This window comes from Bos indicus, chromosome 20 (genome assembly GCF_029378745.1).
Source record: "Bos indicus isolate NIAB-ARS_2022 breed Sahiwal x Tharparkar chromosome 20, NIAB-ARS_B.indTharparkar_mat_pri_1.0, whole genome shotgun sequence".
NCBI classification, from domain to species: Eukaryota; Metazoa; Chordata; class Mammalia; order Artiodactyla; family Bovidae; genus Bos; species Bos indicus.
The window spans coordinates 23,934,967-23,954,256 of NC_091779.1; the positions used below are offsets into that span (position 1 = coordinate 23,934,967).

At 40.8% G+C, this 19,290-nt stretch overlaps 1 protein-coding gene across 1 annotated transcript; it reads right to left on the reverse strand.

Annotated features, from left to right (window-relative positions):
- Nucleotides 1–4,076: 4,076 nt before the first annotated feature.
- Nucleotides 4,077–15,455, reverse strand: LOC109574751 (granzyme A). Its single transcript, XM_019982727.2, has 5 exons — nucleotides 15,364–15,455; nucleotides 13,116–13,263; nucleotides 10,006–10,147; nucleotides 6,394–6,666; nucleotides 4,077–4,964 (listed from the first exon to the last, which is right to left on the reverse strand). The coding sequence occupies exons 1-5, from the start codon at nucleotides 15,422–15,424 to the stop codon at nucleotides 4,812–4,814; spliced, it is 777 nt and encodes a 258-aa protein (XP_019838286.1). The 5' UTR covers nucleotides 15,425–15,455; the 3' UTR covers nucleotides 4,077–4,811.
- Nucleotides 15,456–19,290: the final 3,835 nt, after the last annotated feature.

Here is a 19,290-nt window from a genome sequence, read left to right on the forward strand (position 1 = left end):
ATCAAAGGTGAATCATTTTCAGTAAAATAGGGGGATACCCTGCTTCTGGTTTTGGTGAATAATTTTAATGCAGACTAAAAAAGTCAAGTTTTAATTGACTATAGCTACTGAAAATTTCCTAAAGGAAACATTGATGGTTCTGTTTCTTTTAATGTGAATATGCTTACCCTCCCTCGACACATGGTAATGTTTAAAAAGATATTTATTTGTTTTTGACTGTGCTAGGGCTTTCTTGCTGCATGTGGGGTTTTGCAGGAGCTTCTCTTTGCAGTGGCTTCTCTTGCGGAGCACAGGCCCTAGAGGGAAGGCTCGGTAGCTGTGGAGCACAGGCTTAGTTATCCTGTAGCGTGTGGGATCTTCCCAGGCCAGGGAGGAACCCGTGCCCCCCTGCATTGGCAGGTGGGCCTCTTAAGCACTGGACCACCCATGGAAATACCTCATGATGATTTTTAACAGCTTTTGAGATATAATTTACATACTATCAAGTTCACTTTGAAGTGTATCATTCACTGGCTTTTAAGCTATTTTGAGTTGTGCAACCATCACCATAATCTGATTGTAGAATGCTTATCATTCCCCAAGAAAGTCTCATAGCCATTAGCAGTCACTCTGCATTACCCTCCTTTCCCTGACTCCCCTGCCCTGGACAACCTCTAATCTAATTTCTGGCTTCTTAGACTTGCCTATTTTGGACATTTCATATAAATGGAAATGCACAATATGTGGTCTTCTGTGATTGACTTCTTTCACTTAGCATGATGCTTTTTATTCCTTTTTGTTGTCAAATAATGTTCCATCACATGGAAATATATTTTATTTGCCAACTCAGCAGCTGATACACTTTTTGTTGTTTCTACTTTTTACCTATTATGAACAATGCTGCTGTGAGCATTTATGTACAAGTTTTTGTGAGGACATATGTTTTCATTTTGGGGATGGGGCATAAACCTAAGAGTGGGATGACTATCATATTTTAGCTGTGTTTAGCATCTTGAAGAACTTCTATTTTTTAAAGTGGCTGAATCATTTTATATTGCATTAACAATGTATGAAGATTCCAGGTTTCTAAACTATTGTCAATATTTGCTATTAGTATAATTTTTTACAACTGCTATTCTAGTGAGTGTGAAGAAGTTTCTAATTGTGGTCTTGATTTGCATTTCTGTAATGACTAGTGACTAATGTTGAGTTTCTTTTCATGTGCCACCCTGGGAGTCCCATAAGTATAAATTAAAAAAATTGTAAATTAAGGCTACCTGTTTATACTCTTGGGAAAATGTTTAATTTATTCCAGTTATGAGTGAGCCTTTGCAATATTGTAAGCCAGTAGTTCTCAAAGTGTGGTTGGTGGACCCCTGGGTGTTCTTGAAACTTTTTCAGGGGTCTGTGAGATTAAATTAATTTTCATAATAATGCTAAGATGTTCTTGTTTCTATACCTGTGTGTTAACATTTTCACTAATGTCACAAAGGCAATGATGGGGAAAACTGCTGGTGTCTTAGCACAAATCAATGCAGTAGCATCAGACTGTACCAATAGTCATTCTATTCATTGTCAGACACTCTCAGAAGAAAAAAACAGTTTCAATGAAGAATGTCTTTGATGAAACAGCAGAAACAGCAAAATTTAAAAAAAATTGACACTTTACCCTGTAGTAAATGTCTTCTTAATATTCTCTGTGACGTGGGAAGTGTGCAATGTATGTATGAAGCATGTTGGTTGCACATTAAAGTACTATGGTTGCTTTGATGAAAAACACTAGTGTAATTGTTTGAGTTGCTAACTGGTCTATCTCTTTCATGGAATACTTTTTTTATCTGAAAGAATGCTGATTCATCTTTGCTATGCAGTAGTGGCGACAGAGGATGAGATGGTTGGATGGCATCACTGACTCAATGGACGTGAGCGTGAGCAAACTCTGGGAGATAGTGAAGGACGGGGAAGCCTGGCATGCTGCAGTTCATGGGGTCGCAGAGTCAGACATGACTGAGTGACTAAACAAGAAGAAGCTAATACAACATTGTAAATCAACTATACTGCAGTCAAGTTAAGAAAAAAAGAATGCTGACAGACAAAATATGATTATTCAGACTTTGATATTTAATGACAATTTCTCAAATATGAATGAAGTGAAACTGTCACTTTAGAGAAAACAACTGACAATGTTTGTTGCTAACGATAAAATTAGAATTTTAGAAACACTTGTATCTGCTCTCACAAGCTTGACATCTTCCCAACACTTAAGGACTTGCCCAATCAGATGGTAGTGATATTAACAAATGTTTTTTTAAAATATTGTGCAATGAATGTGTCAGAACTTGGAAAATCTACATAACTCAATGAATTAATATTTTCCAAAAGAGCAATGCATGCTATTATACACATTTATATTTGAATTTGCTGTCCTCTTTCCATGGTCATAGAGAAGTGAATCAGCTGTTGAGGACAAGGCCTGGAATCATATTAATTAATGTACTACATAAATATTAATTGAACACCTCTGAGGTGCCAGACACAGTGCTAAATGCTGGAGATAAGACATAAAGGTGAATAAATATTTAATCTTTGCCTTATGGAGCATAGTCTACTAAGAAAGAAATTTATAAACATATGAAATTATTTTAAATTGTTGTGTTCGTGATGGACAGGGAGGCCTGGCGTGCTGCAGTTCATGAGGTCGCAAAGAGTCAGACATGACTGAGGGACTAAACTGAACTGAAAGGAACAAAACTGGGTTCTGAAGTGGAGAATACTAAGAGAGGGTCTGACTCTGAAAGGATGAGCAGCCAACATTAAAGCCAACCTGAGAAAACCCAGTGGGGAGTGGGTGTGAGTGTGAGTGCCTGTGGGGGTGGGGACATATGTGAGAGTGTGTGTGAGGGCACAGATCCTGGTGTGTGTGTGTGTGACTGAGGAAAGTATCTTGGCATAGCCAGAGTGAAGTGAGTACAGAGATGCCAGCTTGTGCAGGGCCTTGTACACTGTGGTAAGTTCATTGTTCTTAATGTTTGTGCAAAGGCCTCCGTTAGAGGATAGTTTATTTACACATTTTTGGATCTGGGTGATTATCGGCCACTCTGCTCATGACAAATTGAGGACCCTGGGGGCCAGAGAGCTTGAATGATTTCTTCAGAGTCCTGCAGTGAGTTAGAGGCAGAGTGGAGTTAGGGCCTCTGGCCCAGGTTCATTGCTCTGTTTATTCCACCGATCAGCGCTGCAGATGAATTGCTTCTATAGTTGGGTTTCTGCTAAGGACAGTACAGTTCACTTTTGTACAAGTTGTCTCAGTGTCACCAGTGGGGAGGTTGCTTAGGACCGAGTGTCTTGTAGGTATTTGGAATTTTCTCATTGGATACACAGAAATGTCTGTTTCTTTCTTTATTTGGCTATGCCGAGTCTTAGTTGCAGCATGTGGGATCTAGTTCCCTGACAAGGAATCAAACCTGGGCTCCCTGCATTGGGAGCTTGAATTCTTTGCCACTGAGCCACCAGTGAAGTCCCTCCACAGATTTTCAGTTTATAGATGTGAAAATGGAGGCAGAGACTCTGCTCAAGGTCTTACACTGTCTGGTGATGGAGCCGGTGTCCGACCTGTAGACCAGTGATCCTCCCACCAGACTGCTATGATGTCTGTGGCATTCTAGTTGGGAATCCAACATTTGTATTGGTCTGTCTAAATATAACGCAAATCTCAGGAGGTAGACTCTGAGAGATAATTGGGGTGGCTTCTGGGAGTGTGAAATATTGCTTATCTTTCCCCCATCACTTCTCAACACAGTAGATAGCCTTACTCTGTTACGTGTTCTTTAGAACCCAAAGCAGATGTCCTCATTCTTATGGATTTCTCCTTGCTTCCTACTAGGCTTCAAACATGTTGAAAGTGGTGGTCACGTCTTAATATTTATAAATCTGGACAGAATGCCTGGCACATGGTGGGCCCTCAGGAAATGTGTGAGGAATTAAATTGGATAAGTCAGCCAGAATTATTACAGAATGAGCATTTATAAATTAGCTCTTTGGAGAAACAGTGCAACAAAAAGATGTGATTATAAATGGTAGGCAATAAAGAAGCCATCTTTATTTATTATATAGCACAGTCTATCAAGAATAACATAGAACTAAGCTTAGTGCTTGCAAATATAAATTGTCTAGCTAAAGCAAAATACATACCAAAGTACTGGCTGGACTGCAGCCTACTCATCTATGTAATTTTAGTCTACTTGTAATTAATAAATGATGCAGTTTCCCTGAATTATGTCTAACCTCAAATTCTAAATTTTCCCACTATCTAAAACACACACTGAGTCTTTCCCACTGTATTCATAATTAGAATTTTGGTAAGAAGTTAAGCAATGCAGAAGCATACAGTAAGAAGTGAATAATCCTTCCTTATCTCTGTCTTTACTCTCACACTGAATACAATATCAGGCTCTGAATTTCTAAGAGCAGAAATATTTTGGATCTTCATTTGGAAGAAAGGAGAATATTCTAACTTTCTCGAGATTGACTTCCTTTTAAGAATGAACTCAAAAGTGAGAGTCCAAATTCTGAATAGAACAAAAAGTCACGGAATTGGAGAACTTTTTCTCAGGGGACGTCTCTCACCATGGATAGAGAACATGTGATGACTCAGTCTTTGCTGATCGGGGAAGAGTGACAGCAGGAGGTCATTTCTTTCATTGCTGAATTTATTTTAGACAGGCGGCATTTTGTATGTGAAGTTCAGAGGGCTGCAAGATGCTTCTTCGGACAGGTCAAGTTTAAGACCCTTTCACTTGGTTACTTCGATTTTCTACTTTGAAGTAGAAATGTTATATGGCTCCTGCAATGGTTTTCTTTATCCAGTTGAGGTGTTTTTTGGTAAGGAGGATGTAGATGCCAGGCTTCTGGGGATTACCACACTTGCCAAAGGAAGTGACACCTCTGAAAACATTATCACATATCAGAGGACTTCCAGAATCCCCCTGAAACAGAAAGTTACAAATTTAGACAGGAGTGCTTTCCAAGGATATTTAATCACCCTTTTAGTCATTCATTCATTCACTCATTCACTCACACATTTTCTCTCTTTCCTTAAAGGCTAATTTATATCTCTTTTATTAATTGTCTGCCCTCAGCATCAATTACACAGATCTGTTAATATTTTCCAATCATTTCCCTTTTGCAAAAGACAGTTCTGGAGATGTGCAAAATTTATTTTCATCGGTAAAACAAAGGCAGAGTAGCAAAGGAAGCCTTTAACAGTGAAAATAACTGTCTCCCTCAGTCGCCCTGTATCCCCTTTTCTTGGTCAGTAGATGTTAGGGGAAGAGACTGGATGTTGGGACTGCCTGAGGCACAAGATGGGATTTGAATTATATCCTGCTTTGAAGAAGGACACAGGGTAAGCCATCTCAGACCAAGGAGTACTTGTGAGAGTTCAAACAAATTTTAGGGCTCTTTTCCAGGGTTCATCAGTTCTCATTTCATATTCTCTCTGACCCTGCAAACCACTTCCGGAACATGAGTTCTAAATAAGGCCGAACCCTACTTAAGCCCATTCTTGGCACATGGAGAGGCAGAACAACGCAAGAGTTGGGAGTCATCAGGTGGCCTGGGTTCAAGTCCAGGTCCCCCCTACTGACTGCCATTATCTAACTTGGGAAGTTAAGTAACTTTCTATGTCTTAATTTCCCCACCTGTAAAATTTGTTGTTTAGTCGCTAAGTCGCGTCTGACATTTTTTTGATCCCATAGGCTGTAGCTTGTCAGGCTCCTCTGTCCATGGGATTTCCCAGGCAAAGATAGTGGAATGAGTTGCCTTGCCCTCCTCCAGGGAATCTTCCTGACCCAAGGCAGGAGGACTCTTTACCACTGAGCCACCAGGGAAGCCCCATCTATATAATAGGATTGATAATAATAGTGTCTATCCCATGGGGCTATTTAAGGATCAACTGGCATAGAGTATACAATTTAGTATAGTTCTTGGCATCTGATAAATGCCAGCTGTCATGATCAGCGGGACAGAATCCACGTGCTGTGCTGTGCTTAGTTGCTTAATTGTGTCTAACTCTTTGCAACCCCATGGACTGTAGCCTGCCAGGCTCCTCTGTCCATGGGGATTCTCCAGGCAAGAATACTGGAGTGGGTTGTCATGCCCTCCCTCAGGGGATCTTCCTAATCTAGGGATCAAACCCAGGTCTCCTGCACTGCAGGCGGATTCTTTACCATCTGAGCCACCAGGGAAGCCCATAGCACCATAAGTGGTGGTTAAGTGCGATCCTGATCACTGGTAATGAGAGGAGTTTCCCTGGATGGTAGGTTTCACTAACAATAGTCCACCTTGTTCTTCTTAGGCATGCTATTTAACCTGATTTCCCATTGCCCAAAATGGTTAAAATTTTAATTTACTTACTTCACATGAATCATCTTCACCTTTTCTACCACCAGCACAGATCATACTGAGATCAATAACTGGATTAAAATTATAGTGCTGGGCATCATTGCATATTTTCCTATCTATCACTGTAACGTTGGCTTCTCTCAAGGCATTAGACATTTGACATGCGTCTTTTTTGGTGCTTCCCCATCCTGCCACATGACACTTGGTGTGGGGTTTGACATCGTCTTCTGTTCTTGGTAGCTGAAGTATTCCTACAGCTTTGGTCATAGTTGCTTTACCTTCCAGCTAGAAAAGAGACAGAAGCTGCAGTTTAAGGCCAGGACAACAATAACCAAACCCAGAAAACAGCTCTGACTTAAATAGATAACTTGCTTATTTAGCATGTTCTTATGAAGAATATAAATCAAAACATGTTCCAACCGAATTGACCATCAGTTATTGGTTTTTTAAAGTCACAGCACACCTTTTCAGGCATGTTTTGCTAGGATAGTCTAGTAAACTTCAGTTGACCCATCAATGATGAAATTTTATTGGTGGTGGCTGACAGTTCTGTGGCTGAAAAGCTGTGTTGGAGAGCTCAATCATTATTTTATTCAGGTGATCTTAAGTTTGTGAACTGACTGATATTAAGACCAATGAAAGGAAACCAGAGCTCCAGGTGCAGTGGGGCAGGGTGGGAAAGGGGTCAGTGTCATTTTCCACTTCAGTGGAAACGTGGCTTCCCCTCTTCTGAGCAAGCGCAAACCACTTGCGCTGCCTTCGAGGGCTCACGCACACTTGGCCCTTTTCTTTCATTCGCCAAGCCCTCTTCTTGCCTCACTACCTTGCTTTCTCTCTTTTTCTTCTGAAAATTCAAGGTCAGGAGAGTCGGGAGTGTGATAGAAGTTGAGAAGAGAGTAGAGGAAGATAATTCTAGTTCTTTCCTTCTTGCCTCAAGCTGTAGGGAGTCCTAGTATTGCAGACCTTCTAAAAACACAGGAGCACAACAGCAGAGGCCACTGCCACACTCCTATCATTGCATTGCTTTCAGGCCCCACTTCCTGACACTAGACAGTCCCCACTTCCTCAGTGCCCCCTCTGAGTCGATGATGTGCCCCCGCGCCGCCCCATTAGAATTTAGAAAAAGAAATGGCCACCGCTTAAACTCTTTCCACAGAACTTCAAATGCCCATGTGCAACACCTGTCTTTCTGTCCTGCTCACACTCTCGCAAGTCTTCACACTTGTTATCTGGTTGGATTGACAAGGAGGCAGTAGAACCCCCAGAAAGGACTTCAGGTCTGAATGAATGGATCAGCATTGGAGTCAGGATGCATATACTTGTAGACAGCACTCCTGGGGTCAGGCACACAGACCAGCGATGGGCACATCAGTAGGTTTTCACACTGGAAGGTTAACCATGGGGAGGTCCTGACACCCTCTTTAAGATTTCTCCAGCAACCTCACCTTTCTGGCCACAGTGTCAGAGGCGAGAGGGGGTTTCCTGACTCTTCTTCGCACCCCTTACTCACCGCACACTCTTGTAAAGATATTTAAGTCCTAAAGGAGACTTGACCACTGCTACCACTTTCTTGAAACCTGAGTTCAGAATCTTTTCCCTTGATGGGTTTGCCACTGTCTGGCTTAATTCCATTCCTTATCCAAAATTATTCAGAAATGTTTATGGAAGGTCTACTGTGTACTAAGCACTATACTCCCTGGTATAGGGGAGAAATAAAAAGATAAAAATATCTGTTCTTTGAAGTTGACATCGCACTGAGGGAGACAGACAAACAATCTAAAGTATTTAATATATCAGAAGTGCCCTGAAGTGGAGAAAAAGGCAGGAGGGCAGCAGGCCAGGTAGCGCCCTCTACTGGGCGGGAGAGGGAGTTACACTGCCCCGTGCAGGAAGCAGGACGGGAGGGAATTAGAGTATGGGGGAGGAGAGGAGACGGTGAGAGAGAGGCAGGGCCCAGAGTCTCAAGGCAGAAAGTGTGAGGGTCACTGATAAGTACGGGGGGCAGGGAGTGTGGGGAGTTTGCCATAAGCATACAAAGCTCTAGGTCATCTCTTTACTCCTAATATGGGAACGTGTGGATTCCTTGAGCTTCCTCTTAAGTCTTGCTGGGGAAATTTCTCCTCAACCCTCTTAGGAAGAGTGTGAATTGCACACTCTGCCCAATTCTGCCTCTTCTATCATACTTTCTGCATAGCAGTCAGGTAATCCTCCTAATAACAAGTCTGATCATGTCACTGCCCTGCTTAAAATACTTTCCCATTTCCTTCCCCATAAAGTTCAAACTTCTTCCCATTACGATGTCTGGGTTCCCTCTTTCTTAAATTTCATGATAACTTCCCTTTCTTCCCTCTTCCTCCAAATGCATTTTCCATTAAAGACTCCTCTTATACTTCCTGCCTGGAAGGCCCTTTCCTCTTTTTTGCCTCCTGACTCCTGTACCTTCTTTAAGAAAGCTTCCCTGACTGCCTGGACACGGCCCGTGTTCCCTCAGAGCCCCCTTCTTAGTGATCTCCATCACTGATGACAAATACATCACTAAGACAAATACATCACAGCCAGATCAGAACTGTTGATGTATTTGTCTGTCTCTCTCACTAGAAACTGTGAACACTTTGAGAACAGCACCTGTTTATCTTATGAAGAGAGAAAATCTTACTGGCACTTACAGATGGGCCACAACTTTTCCTACTGATCATGAACACTTTTATAGACCACCAATATCAGATAGGACTTCCCTGGTGGCTCAGACAGTAAAGAATCTGCCTGCAATGCAAGAGACCTGGGTTTGATCCCTGGGTCGGGAAGATCCCTTGGAGAAGGGAATGGCAACCCACTCTAGGATTCTTGCCTGGAGAATTCCATGGACAGACAAGCCTGGTGGGCTACACTCCACAGGGTCACAAGAATCACAAGAATTGGACACGACTAAGCAACTAATACTTTTGCTTTTACTATCAGACAAGGTGAGCCTAAAGAAAGGAGCAAGGCTCCAGGCCACTTTGCGGTCATGTTTGAGTACAGGCAAAAGTAAGGTCATTTTGCCTGCCACAAAAATGACCAAATGCCCCCTATGGCTAAAATGAGTGGCCGCTGCTTCTTATCAATCACAGATTTAGCCTCCTAGGTAAGTAAGATTCACTGAGGTGCTCCATCATAGAATTACCCCACTTCCTGACAATAGTCAGTTCAGAGCAAACTCCTACTTCCTAGAATACTCCTTCTCATCTGACATGAGCCCAAATCCTGGGATAAGTCCCATCTAACACTCTTACAAGCCACTCCATGATTCCTAACGGTGTACAGTCGCCCTTGCTGAGCAAGAGTCAACAAGTGCAACTTGGTTTGACTGTAATTGAGTTGCTGGTGGCATTATCACTTTGGATTGACGGGTCTTATCACAGTAGGACTTTTGTCAATATTTTTTAAATTGAACTGACTTCCAAGAAGGTGAACATTTGTTGTAATTATGTTGGGTCCCTGCTGTGCTTCTTATACCTACATCCTGGCATTAGCCAGTCTTGGCTATGAGGCCAGTGTGTAAAACTGGTTTCAGGTTAAACCGACCAAATTTCAAAATTTTGCAATTTCAAAATAGTTATTGAAAAAAAAAAAAAACATGTTTACCTGAAGTAGTTGAAGATCCCCTTCAAATGTCTGTGGATCAAAGCATGGGTAGGGAATTGCCTTTTTAATGGAAAATACTTGGTCAAGTTTCTCTTTATGGGATGTAGAGTGGGCCCCAAGAATAACTTGAGGATTGCCCTTCCTGGAAAAAGCAAGGATGATATAATTTATGTGACAGAACAGATGAAATTAAGTATGAATTTAATTTATTAATCCGATCAGTTATTTTACATGGTTTTCTATATATAAATAAGCACAGCAAGTTAGGGGGCATTTATGAGGCTTTTTTCTTTAGGTGTTTTACCTAAAACTCCTATGACATGTGTTATCTTAGATGCTTCAACTTCAGGTCTTTTCAGGGAAGAAGCAACAGGAGGGGAATCCCAGGCCTTTTGGCAGCAGCAGGAGCATTGGGTTGGCAAGGCCTGGAGAGGTGTGCTTGGGTGCTGACCACATGGGCTGCTGAGGAAAGAAGAGCTGCCAGTTTCTCCATCTGCCTTGGATTTGTGGAATCAACACTTAGTGGAAGAAACTCAACCCAAGGACTAGAGACTAAACCAAAGAATGAGAGCAGAAGTAGCGAGTTTATTTCTTTGGGGGAGATAGTATAACTTGCTTGTCCTCACAAAGATGACAAAGATGGAAAAGAGCCTAGAACTGAATATGTAGAACTGAAGAAATGAATCTTGACATAATAGTGAAATTTTAAAGCTGAATCTAGGGGACTTCCCTAGTTGTCCAGTGGTTAAGAATCTCTCTTGCAAAAAAAAAAAAAAAAGAATCTCTCTTGCAGTGCAGGAGATGCAGGTTCGATCCCTAGTTGGGAAACTAAGATCCCACGTGCCTCAGAGCAATTAAGCCTGTGCATTGCAACTACTGAGACCATATGCCACAACTAGAGAGTCTGCGTGCCACAATGAAAGATACTCTTTGATGCAGCAAAGATGCCATGCAGCCAAATAAAGAACTAAAGCAAAAAACAAAACTTCAAGCTGGTTTTAGAAAAGGCAGAGGAACCACAGATCAAATTGCCAACATCCACTGGATCATGGAAAAAGCAAGAGAGTTCCAGAAAAACATCTATTTCTGTTTTATTGACTATGCCAAAGCCTTTGACTGTGTGGATCACAATAAACTGTGGAAACTTCTGAAAGAGATGGGAATACCAGACCACCTGACCTGCCTCTTGAGAAACCTGTATGAAGGTCAGGAAGCAACAGTTAGAACTGGACATGGAACAACAGACTGGTTCCAAATAGGAAAAGGAGTACGTCAAGGCTGTATATTGTCACCCTGCTTATTTAACTTATATGCAGAGTACATCATGAGAAATGCTGGACTGGAAGAAGCACAAGCTGGAATCAAGATTGCCGGGAGAAATATCAATAACCTCAGATATGCAGATGACACCACCCTTATGGCAGAAAGTGAAGAGGAACTAAAAAGTCTCTTGATGAAAGTGAAAGAGCAGAGTGAAAAAGTTGGCTTAGAGCTCAACATTCAGAAAACGAAGTTCATGGCATTTGGTCCCATCACTTCATGGGAAATAGATGGGGAAACAGTGGAAACAGTGTCAGACTTTATTTTCTTGGGCTCCAAAATCACTGCAGATGGTGATTGCAGCCATGAAATTAAAAGACACTTACTCCTTGGAAGGAAAGTTATGACCAACCTAGATAGAATATTCAAAAGCAGAGACATTACTTTGCCAACAAAGGTCTGTTTAGTCAAGGCTATGGTTTTTCCAGTGGTCATGTGTGGATGTGAGAGTTGGACTGTGAAGAAAGCTGAGCGCCAAAGAATTGATGCTTTTGAACTGTGGTGTTGGAGAAGACTCTTGAGAGTCCCTTGGACTGCAAGGAGATCCAACCAGTCCATCCTAAAGGAGATCAGTCCTGGGTGTTCATTAGAAGGACTGATGCTGAAGTTGAAACTCCATAACTTTGGCCACCTGATGCGAAGAGTTGACTCATTGGAAAAGACTCTGATGCTGGGAAGGATTGTGGGCAGGAGGAGAAGGGGACGACAGAGGATGAGATGACTGGATGGCATCACCGACTTGATGGACATGAGTTTGGGTGAACTCTGGGAGTTGGTGATGGACAGGGAGGCCTGGTGTGCTGCAATTCATGAGGTCGCAAAGAGTCAGACACGACTGAGCGACTGAACTGAACTGAACTGAATCCAAACACACACACAGAAGGAAATAAACTGCTAGCCCCCAAGTCTAGTTTGTGAACCTAATGATAGCTAATCTGGGAGAGAAGGGCACAAGCTTTTCTTGATTTGCTGGACAGACTTTGCACTAAGTGGGCCTATTAATCAAGCCAATGGTGATCTTTACAGTGTACATTGTGCTGAAGTTCCCTTGATAAATTCTCATTTAACACAATAGAGCGCAGATCTCCTTGGATCTTCTATGTGGGGGGCTAGTTAAATCTTTTCTTTTATTCATGCAATTTATGCTAAAGTGAGCAGGGAAATAGTAGGTTCCAGTTACCAACAACAAGTACTGATGAAGAAAACAGCAGCATATCCAGGTGATAAACATTATTCTGACTTTCAAATCACAATTAGGGAAAAATTAGTTTGAACCATAGGAAATGACTGTTTTGGAAAGTGAAGCAGTTAAATATCAGTAATGTATGGTTCAATCTAATATGTAGCAACATGGGATAAGACTAACTAGATCACAGTAAGTAAATCACTTGTAATCATAGAGAACACTTTACTTGCTCGACTATGTGAAATACATTTGTGAAAAAAGCCTGAAATAAAATATATCAAAATAGTAACAGTGATTATGTGAAGTTGATAAGATTGGGAGTGCTGTTTTCCACCATTTTGATTTTCAAAATGTTAATAATATTGCTATTTATAGTTAAAAAAATACTATGAGAAAATAGTCTTACACTTCAATTTTATTCTACAGGATCTGGCCTTTGCTTACAGAGATAAACATAATAATAGCATATAACACTGAATGTACTTGCACACTTTCTTCTCCATCCCTATCTAGTTTTGGTTTTGGACTTCAGAGTCATCTGACAGCCTCTGCCCCCGCCCCGCCCCCAACTGTCTGAGAGTGAGAGGAGCTCAGAATTACTTACAGGTCACAATGAGCGGCTGTCAACACCCAGTTTTCTTTGATTAAAGCCCCTGCACAGAGTTTCAGCCCTTTGATTAGAGCCATGTAGCGTCTTGTGTGAGGGGCCACTTCATTTCCTCCTATAATTCCCTCGCAGGATACTGGAAAAACTGTAAAAGTGATCCAGAGTGAAATCCTGTCTTACCGAGTTATGTGTCCCCCTGAGAAAGTTCTGATAATAACGAACAGATCCAGAATGAGTGCTTAGACATGCACTTTGTGTCCAGGGAGAGAAGATCAAAGTGGTCCAGGTGGTTCGGAATTTTTACAATTTTCCATGATAGCTTCGGATAATAGTATCTTGAATTTAAACACTACTTCTCTTCCTCAAGAATTCAGATCACCTTTAACCTAGTATCCATCTCCTTCCTATCCCTGGGAGGCAGAAACTGTCAGGCAATAGAATTTCTTTTATTAATGCTCAAAAAGCAAAAAGATTAAAGACTTACCCAATATCATACAGTAAGAGCTGATGGGGGAGAAACCTCATTCTCCTTTTCCTGCCATTCCTCAGCAGTTCATTTCCTACTACAGGCTTCATTGTCTCAGTTTGGGGTTGGACACTGTGTTATTGACCTTAAAAATCTCAGTGTTCCATGATGAGTTTATTGTTGGGAATGATGGTTTGGTAAATTGTATTAAATTTGAAGAAAGAGCAACAACTATAGTAGCAATAACAGTGAAAGCATCTGTGATTTACCAGGCACTGGTAAGTTTCAGACTCTGGTTCTGATGTTTGCTGCAATGCAAGGTGGGTGTTATTATTCCCATGCAGAGATAAGGAACGTAAAGTTTAGACAGAGCAATTACCTTGCCCAAGTTCACACAACTAATAAATAGTAAAGCAGTCTTCTAATCCAGTTCCTCATCATGAAAAAAAATATACTCTATCCATTGTGAAGAGCTGTTTGTCTGAAGTACCTTTGTTATTTTTGAAATGTAGAGCCATTTGAGAATCTGAATAAAGTACAGACACAGATAAGCGTGTGAATATTTGCATACAGTTTTGGGAGAGTCACGGGCTGCCCTGGTAGCTCAGAGGTTAAAGCGTCTGCCTGCAATGTGGGAGACCTGGGTTGGGAAGATCCCCTGGAGAAGGAAATGGCACCCCACTCCAGTACTCTTGCCTGGGGAATCCCATGGACGGAGGAGCCTGGTAGGCTACAGTCCATGGGGTTGCAAAGAGTTGGACACAACTGAGTGACTTCACTTTCTTTCTTTCACTTTGGGAGAGTCACAGACTTCTTAGTGCCCATTCATGCCCTTGAAGGAGCTCATGGATCCCACATGAAGAATCCCAGCTCTGAAGGTATCACTGAGCTATAAGATATCATAATGTGTGGTTAAGAACATGAACTCTGGGTTCAAATCCCAGACCTACTACTTACTAGCTGATGACTTTAGTAAGTTGTCTTAACCTCTTTGTGCTTTAGTTTCCTCGTATGTAAATTGGGCTGATAACAATAATACATAAGAAGAGTGTATGTCAAACACTTAGAATATACTTAACTGTAAGTTTTATTAAATGTTGACACACACATATATATAGTTCATTGGATTATTTTACATTGATTTATTGCTTTCTTTACTATTCCTACTACTGGAAATAAACATAATTCATTCTGAAAACCAAAATTTTAAGATTTATCTGAGAGTTATGAGTTGTGTTAGTCGCTCTGTTGTGTCTGACTCTTCGCAACCCCATGGATTGTAGTTCACCAGGCTCCTCTGTCCATGGAATTCTCCAGGCAAGAATATTGGAGTGGGTTGCCATTTCCTTCTCTGGGGATCTTCCCAACCCAGGGATCGAACCCAGTCTCCTGCACTGCAGGTGGATTCTTTACTGTCTGAGCCACCAGACAGAGGGTAACTAAGCTCTCCAGTTGATAAACAATCTATCCATCCCAAGTTTAATGGCTTTGTTGGTTTTTCACTAGCCAGTTTTGCTCTGTGGATCTGGCCTGAATTGTGAGACCCTCCAGATATAGTTATGCTTTCATATTTTTGCTGTAAACACAATAGGTCATGTTTTCACTTTAAAAAGCAATATGCCATTTCAATAGCAAAGACTAAAAGTAACATGAAATAGTATTAGAAATTAAGTTATGATTTCTTTTTTACTTTTACACAATATTGAACAAAAAGTAAACCAATATAAAATTCAATTTTCTTATAAGCAAAACTGAAAAGCATATGAAAATATGTCTTACCTCCAGGAATTAGAAGGAGACAAATGGCAGGAGGAAAAGAGAAAGGAAAAGGAATATTCATGGCTCCTGTTATTCACATATGGAGACTAGTTTCAGGTACTGATAGTAATATATAATGAAACACAAAGGATGTGGGTTTTTTCTTTTTTTCTTTCTCTGCTTTGTGGCTAAAGACTTTCGTGTTTTATAACTGGAAAACATAACTTTATTTTAGAGATGGTGTGGTTACTTACTTGTTTCACATTTCTTTCAGGGTTAGACCTTTCCTACCTTAAAGGGTAAATGTGAATCCATGAGACTGTGATACACAAATTGAGAACATTAAATAGAAAATTGCTATTTTGGGGCAACTTTTCACTTTCAAATATGAGTTTATTTTAAAAAGCTGAGGATTCAAGTCTATATCAGAAATTGTTTTGAAATAGCATCTTTAAACTTACTCTGGTGGGTAAGTTGATCCTTTTGTTGTTGAGATTGCTGGGTAATCATTGAGGGGAAACTGAGTTATATTCTTAATGCACATTGTTCAAGCTATAAAAGCACTAAGTGAAGATACAGATGAATATTTGTACATGTAGAAAGGAGAAAGAGACTTTGAGATATGACATCAGAGGCAGAAACTGTAAAAGTTTGATTTATGATATGAAAGTTGAACCTTCTGTACCTTGACACATCAAGCATAAAGCCAAATTACAAACATTTTCAACCTATGTGACACAAATGCCTATTTTTATAAAGCACTAAGAAAAGATGAATACCTGGAAAGGAAAATGGTCAGAGAATTTGAACAAGTAATTTACAAAAGAAGAAATAAAAATGGCTGCTATATTCCTAATCTATGGAGGAATCAATAAACACGTATCATAAGTAATCAATAATAAGAATGAATTTAAAACATTTAGGTACAAATTTTGCCTGTCAATTACTAAAAATTAGAAAACAAAAATACTCTCTGGTTTTGGAAATTCTCTTTGTTGATGGCATTTAAAACTGCTACTATCTTCCTGGAATGCAACACATATAAAGGGATTACTAAATTTTGCATGATCTTTGACCCAACAAGTCATACTTTAACATATTGCGGAAATGTATTAGTTTCTCATTGTTGCTGTAACAAATTACCACAAACTTAGTGACTTAAAACAATAGACATTTATTATTTTATAGTTCTGTAGGTCATAAGTCTGATGTGGCTCTCCCTGGGCTAAGGTGTCAACAGGGCTGCGTTCTTTTTTGGATGCTCTAAGAAAATCCATTTCTCTGCCTTCTTCAGTTTCAAGAGGTTGCTTGCATTCCTTGGCTTGTGGCCTGCTTCCAGCTTCAAAGCCATCAGTGGTCGGTGGAGTCTTTCTCACATTGCATCACTCTGACACTGAGTCTTCTGCCTCTGCTTCCAGTTTTAAGGACCCCTGTGATTACCCTGGGCTTCCCAAGTGGCTTAGTGGTAAAGAATCTGCCTGCAATGCAGGAGATGTGGGTTTGATTTCCTGGGTAAGGAAGATTCCCTGGAGAAGGAAATGGAAACCTGTTCCAGTATTCTTGCCTGGGAAATCCATGGACAGAGGAGCCTGGTGGGCTACAGTCCATGAGGTCACAAAGGATCAGACACAACTTAGCGACTGAGCCAGCAAGCATGTGATTACATTGGGCCCACTCAGATAAGCTCCCTATTTTAAGGTGGATTGATTAGCAATGTTAATTTTATCTAAAACCTCAATTCCCCTTTGCTTTGTAAACTCACATTCCCAGGCTCTAGGCATTAGGATGTGAGCATCCTTGAGTAGGTGGGCAGCATTATTTGACATATATTGTACATTGGCTCTAATTAGAGTATGTAGGCTCTAATTAATCTGTACAACCATTCTGTGCAAAAATTAAATATTAATAACATGGAAAGTGATCACAAAAATATTGCCATATTAGACAATTCTTGTGTGTCTCCACAGATCCCCTTGACCTCATGTAATCCATGAACCTTGGCCACTTATTCTTCTCAGCTTACTCTGTGGAGACCAATTCTGCATGGCCTTGTACCACATCAGGCACCACCTGAAAACACTTTGCTTCATGTCTGCATGACACAGCTTTTGCCTCCTACCACTGGAATCCACTGCTGCTGCTGAGATCTAGGGCACGATGCAGAAGTGCAGGAGATTTCAAGTCTTTTAAGGAAATCTATTTACTAGGAGGAGATGGAATCTAATGGATAAGTATTCTCTGAAGCACTAATTCTTACGGTTCTTGGAAGAGAGTCTGAGCAATCAGTTGTGCTTGATGCCAAGTTTCCAGTCCAGCCATTCACCCTTGTATTGGTGCTTCTCCTCAACATTCCTTTCCTCTCTTTCCGCACCACCTGCTACCCCCTTCTCAAGTATTCTCATCTCTAAGAAAGTGGTAGCACGTAACTTCTGCCTCTGGAAACTCAAGCTGACAGTTGGGAGTGGCGCTAGGAGTTGGGAGTGGCCTTACAAATTAGATCCACAAAGTAGGATTTAGAGTTGCCTGAGACTCACTGATCTGAAACACTGGGGACCCCACTGGTGGTGGTAAGTGGGCGCCTTTGCTTCTCCTACCCTATGGCGTGGGATCTGGGCAGCCTGTCCTTTGCCTCCCAGTACGGGACACGTGTGGGAGTGGGATTTCCCTGAAGTGGGACAGCTGCAAGAGGGTAATTGTAACTTATTCGATCATTTGAACTTTGGACTTAGAGTGAACCTTGAGGGAACTCTTAGAGTGAGAAGAGACTTTTATGAGGTTCCCACCAAATCTTTCTAGTTGTAATTCGGTCATTTAGATGTGGTCTAGGGTCAGAGGTTTCTGTGTGGTAGGTTTTCTAGGTAATCAAGCTACAGATCATTTTCCTCCCCCCGCTTCCCCAACCGTCAGCTGTGCGTGTCATGTCACCCTACCGGACCACTCACCACCTCACCATTGCTGTATCTACTGTGACCACGGGGACAAGCCCCCTTCACTTCGTTTCTTTTTTAAAGTCACTTTATTTAGATACAGTTTACATATCATGCAATTCACCCACTTAAAATATTACAATTCAATGGTTTTTAATATACAATTATTAATTTTAAAAATTGTGGTTATATATATATGTATATATATACACATGTATATAAAACCAATATATATACACCATAGAATTTGCCATTTTAACCATCTGAAATGACAATTCAGTGGCATTAATTATATTCACAATGTTGTGAACCTATTACCAGTATCTATTTCCAAACCTTTTCGGTCACCTTTAATAGAAACTATAATCATTAAGTACTAATTCCCTATTTCCTCTCCTTCCAGCCTCCAGAAACTAATCTACTTTCTGTCTCTATTAAATTGCCTATTCTAGATATTTCATGTAAGGGGAATCATACAATATTTGTCCTTTTATTCAGCTTATTTCACTTAGTATGATGTCTTTAAGATTAGTTCAGTTGTAGTAAATATCAGAATTTCATTCTTTGTTATGCTACATATGTATATCATATGTATACATATGTATAGCATATGTATATGCTACATATTGTTTATCCATTCACCTGTTGATGGTCAGGCTTCCTGGGTGGCGCAGTGGTAAAGCATCTGCGGCCAATGCAGGATCTGCAGGTTCAATCCCTGGGTCGGGACAATCTCTTGTAGTAGGAAATTTCAACCCACTCCAGTATTCTTTCTTGGAAAATTCCATGGGTAGAAAACCCAGGTGGACCACAGTCCACTCGGGTCCAAAGAGTCAGACTCAACTGAAAGCGTGAGCCCACACACACTCACTGCTGATAAACGTTTGGGTTGTCTCCATCTTTTGGCTATTGTGAATACTGCTACAATGAACACTGATGTACAAGTATCTGTTTGAATCCTTGCATGTGGGTATATACCTAGGTGTGAAATTGCATAGTTGTATGGTCATCTGTGTTTAGC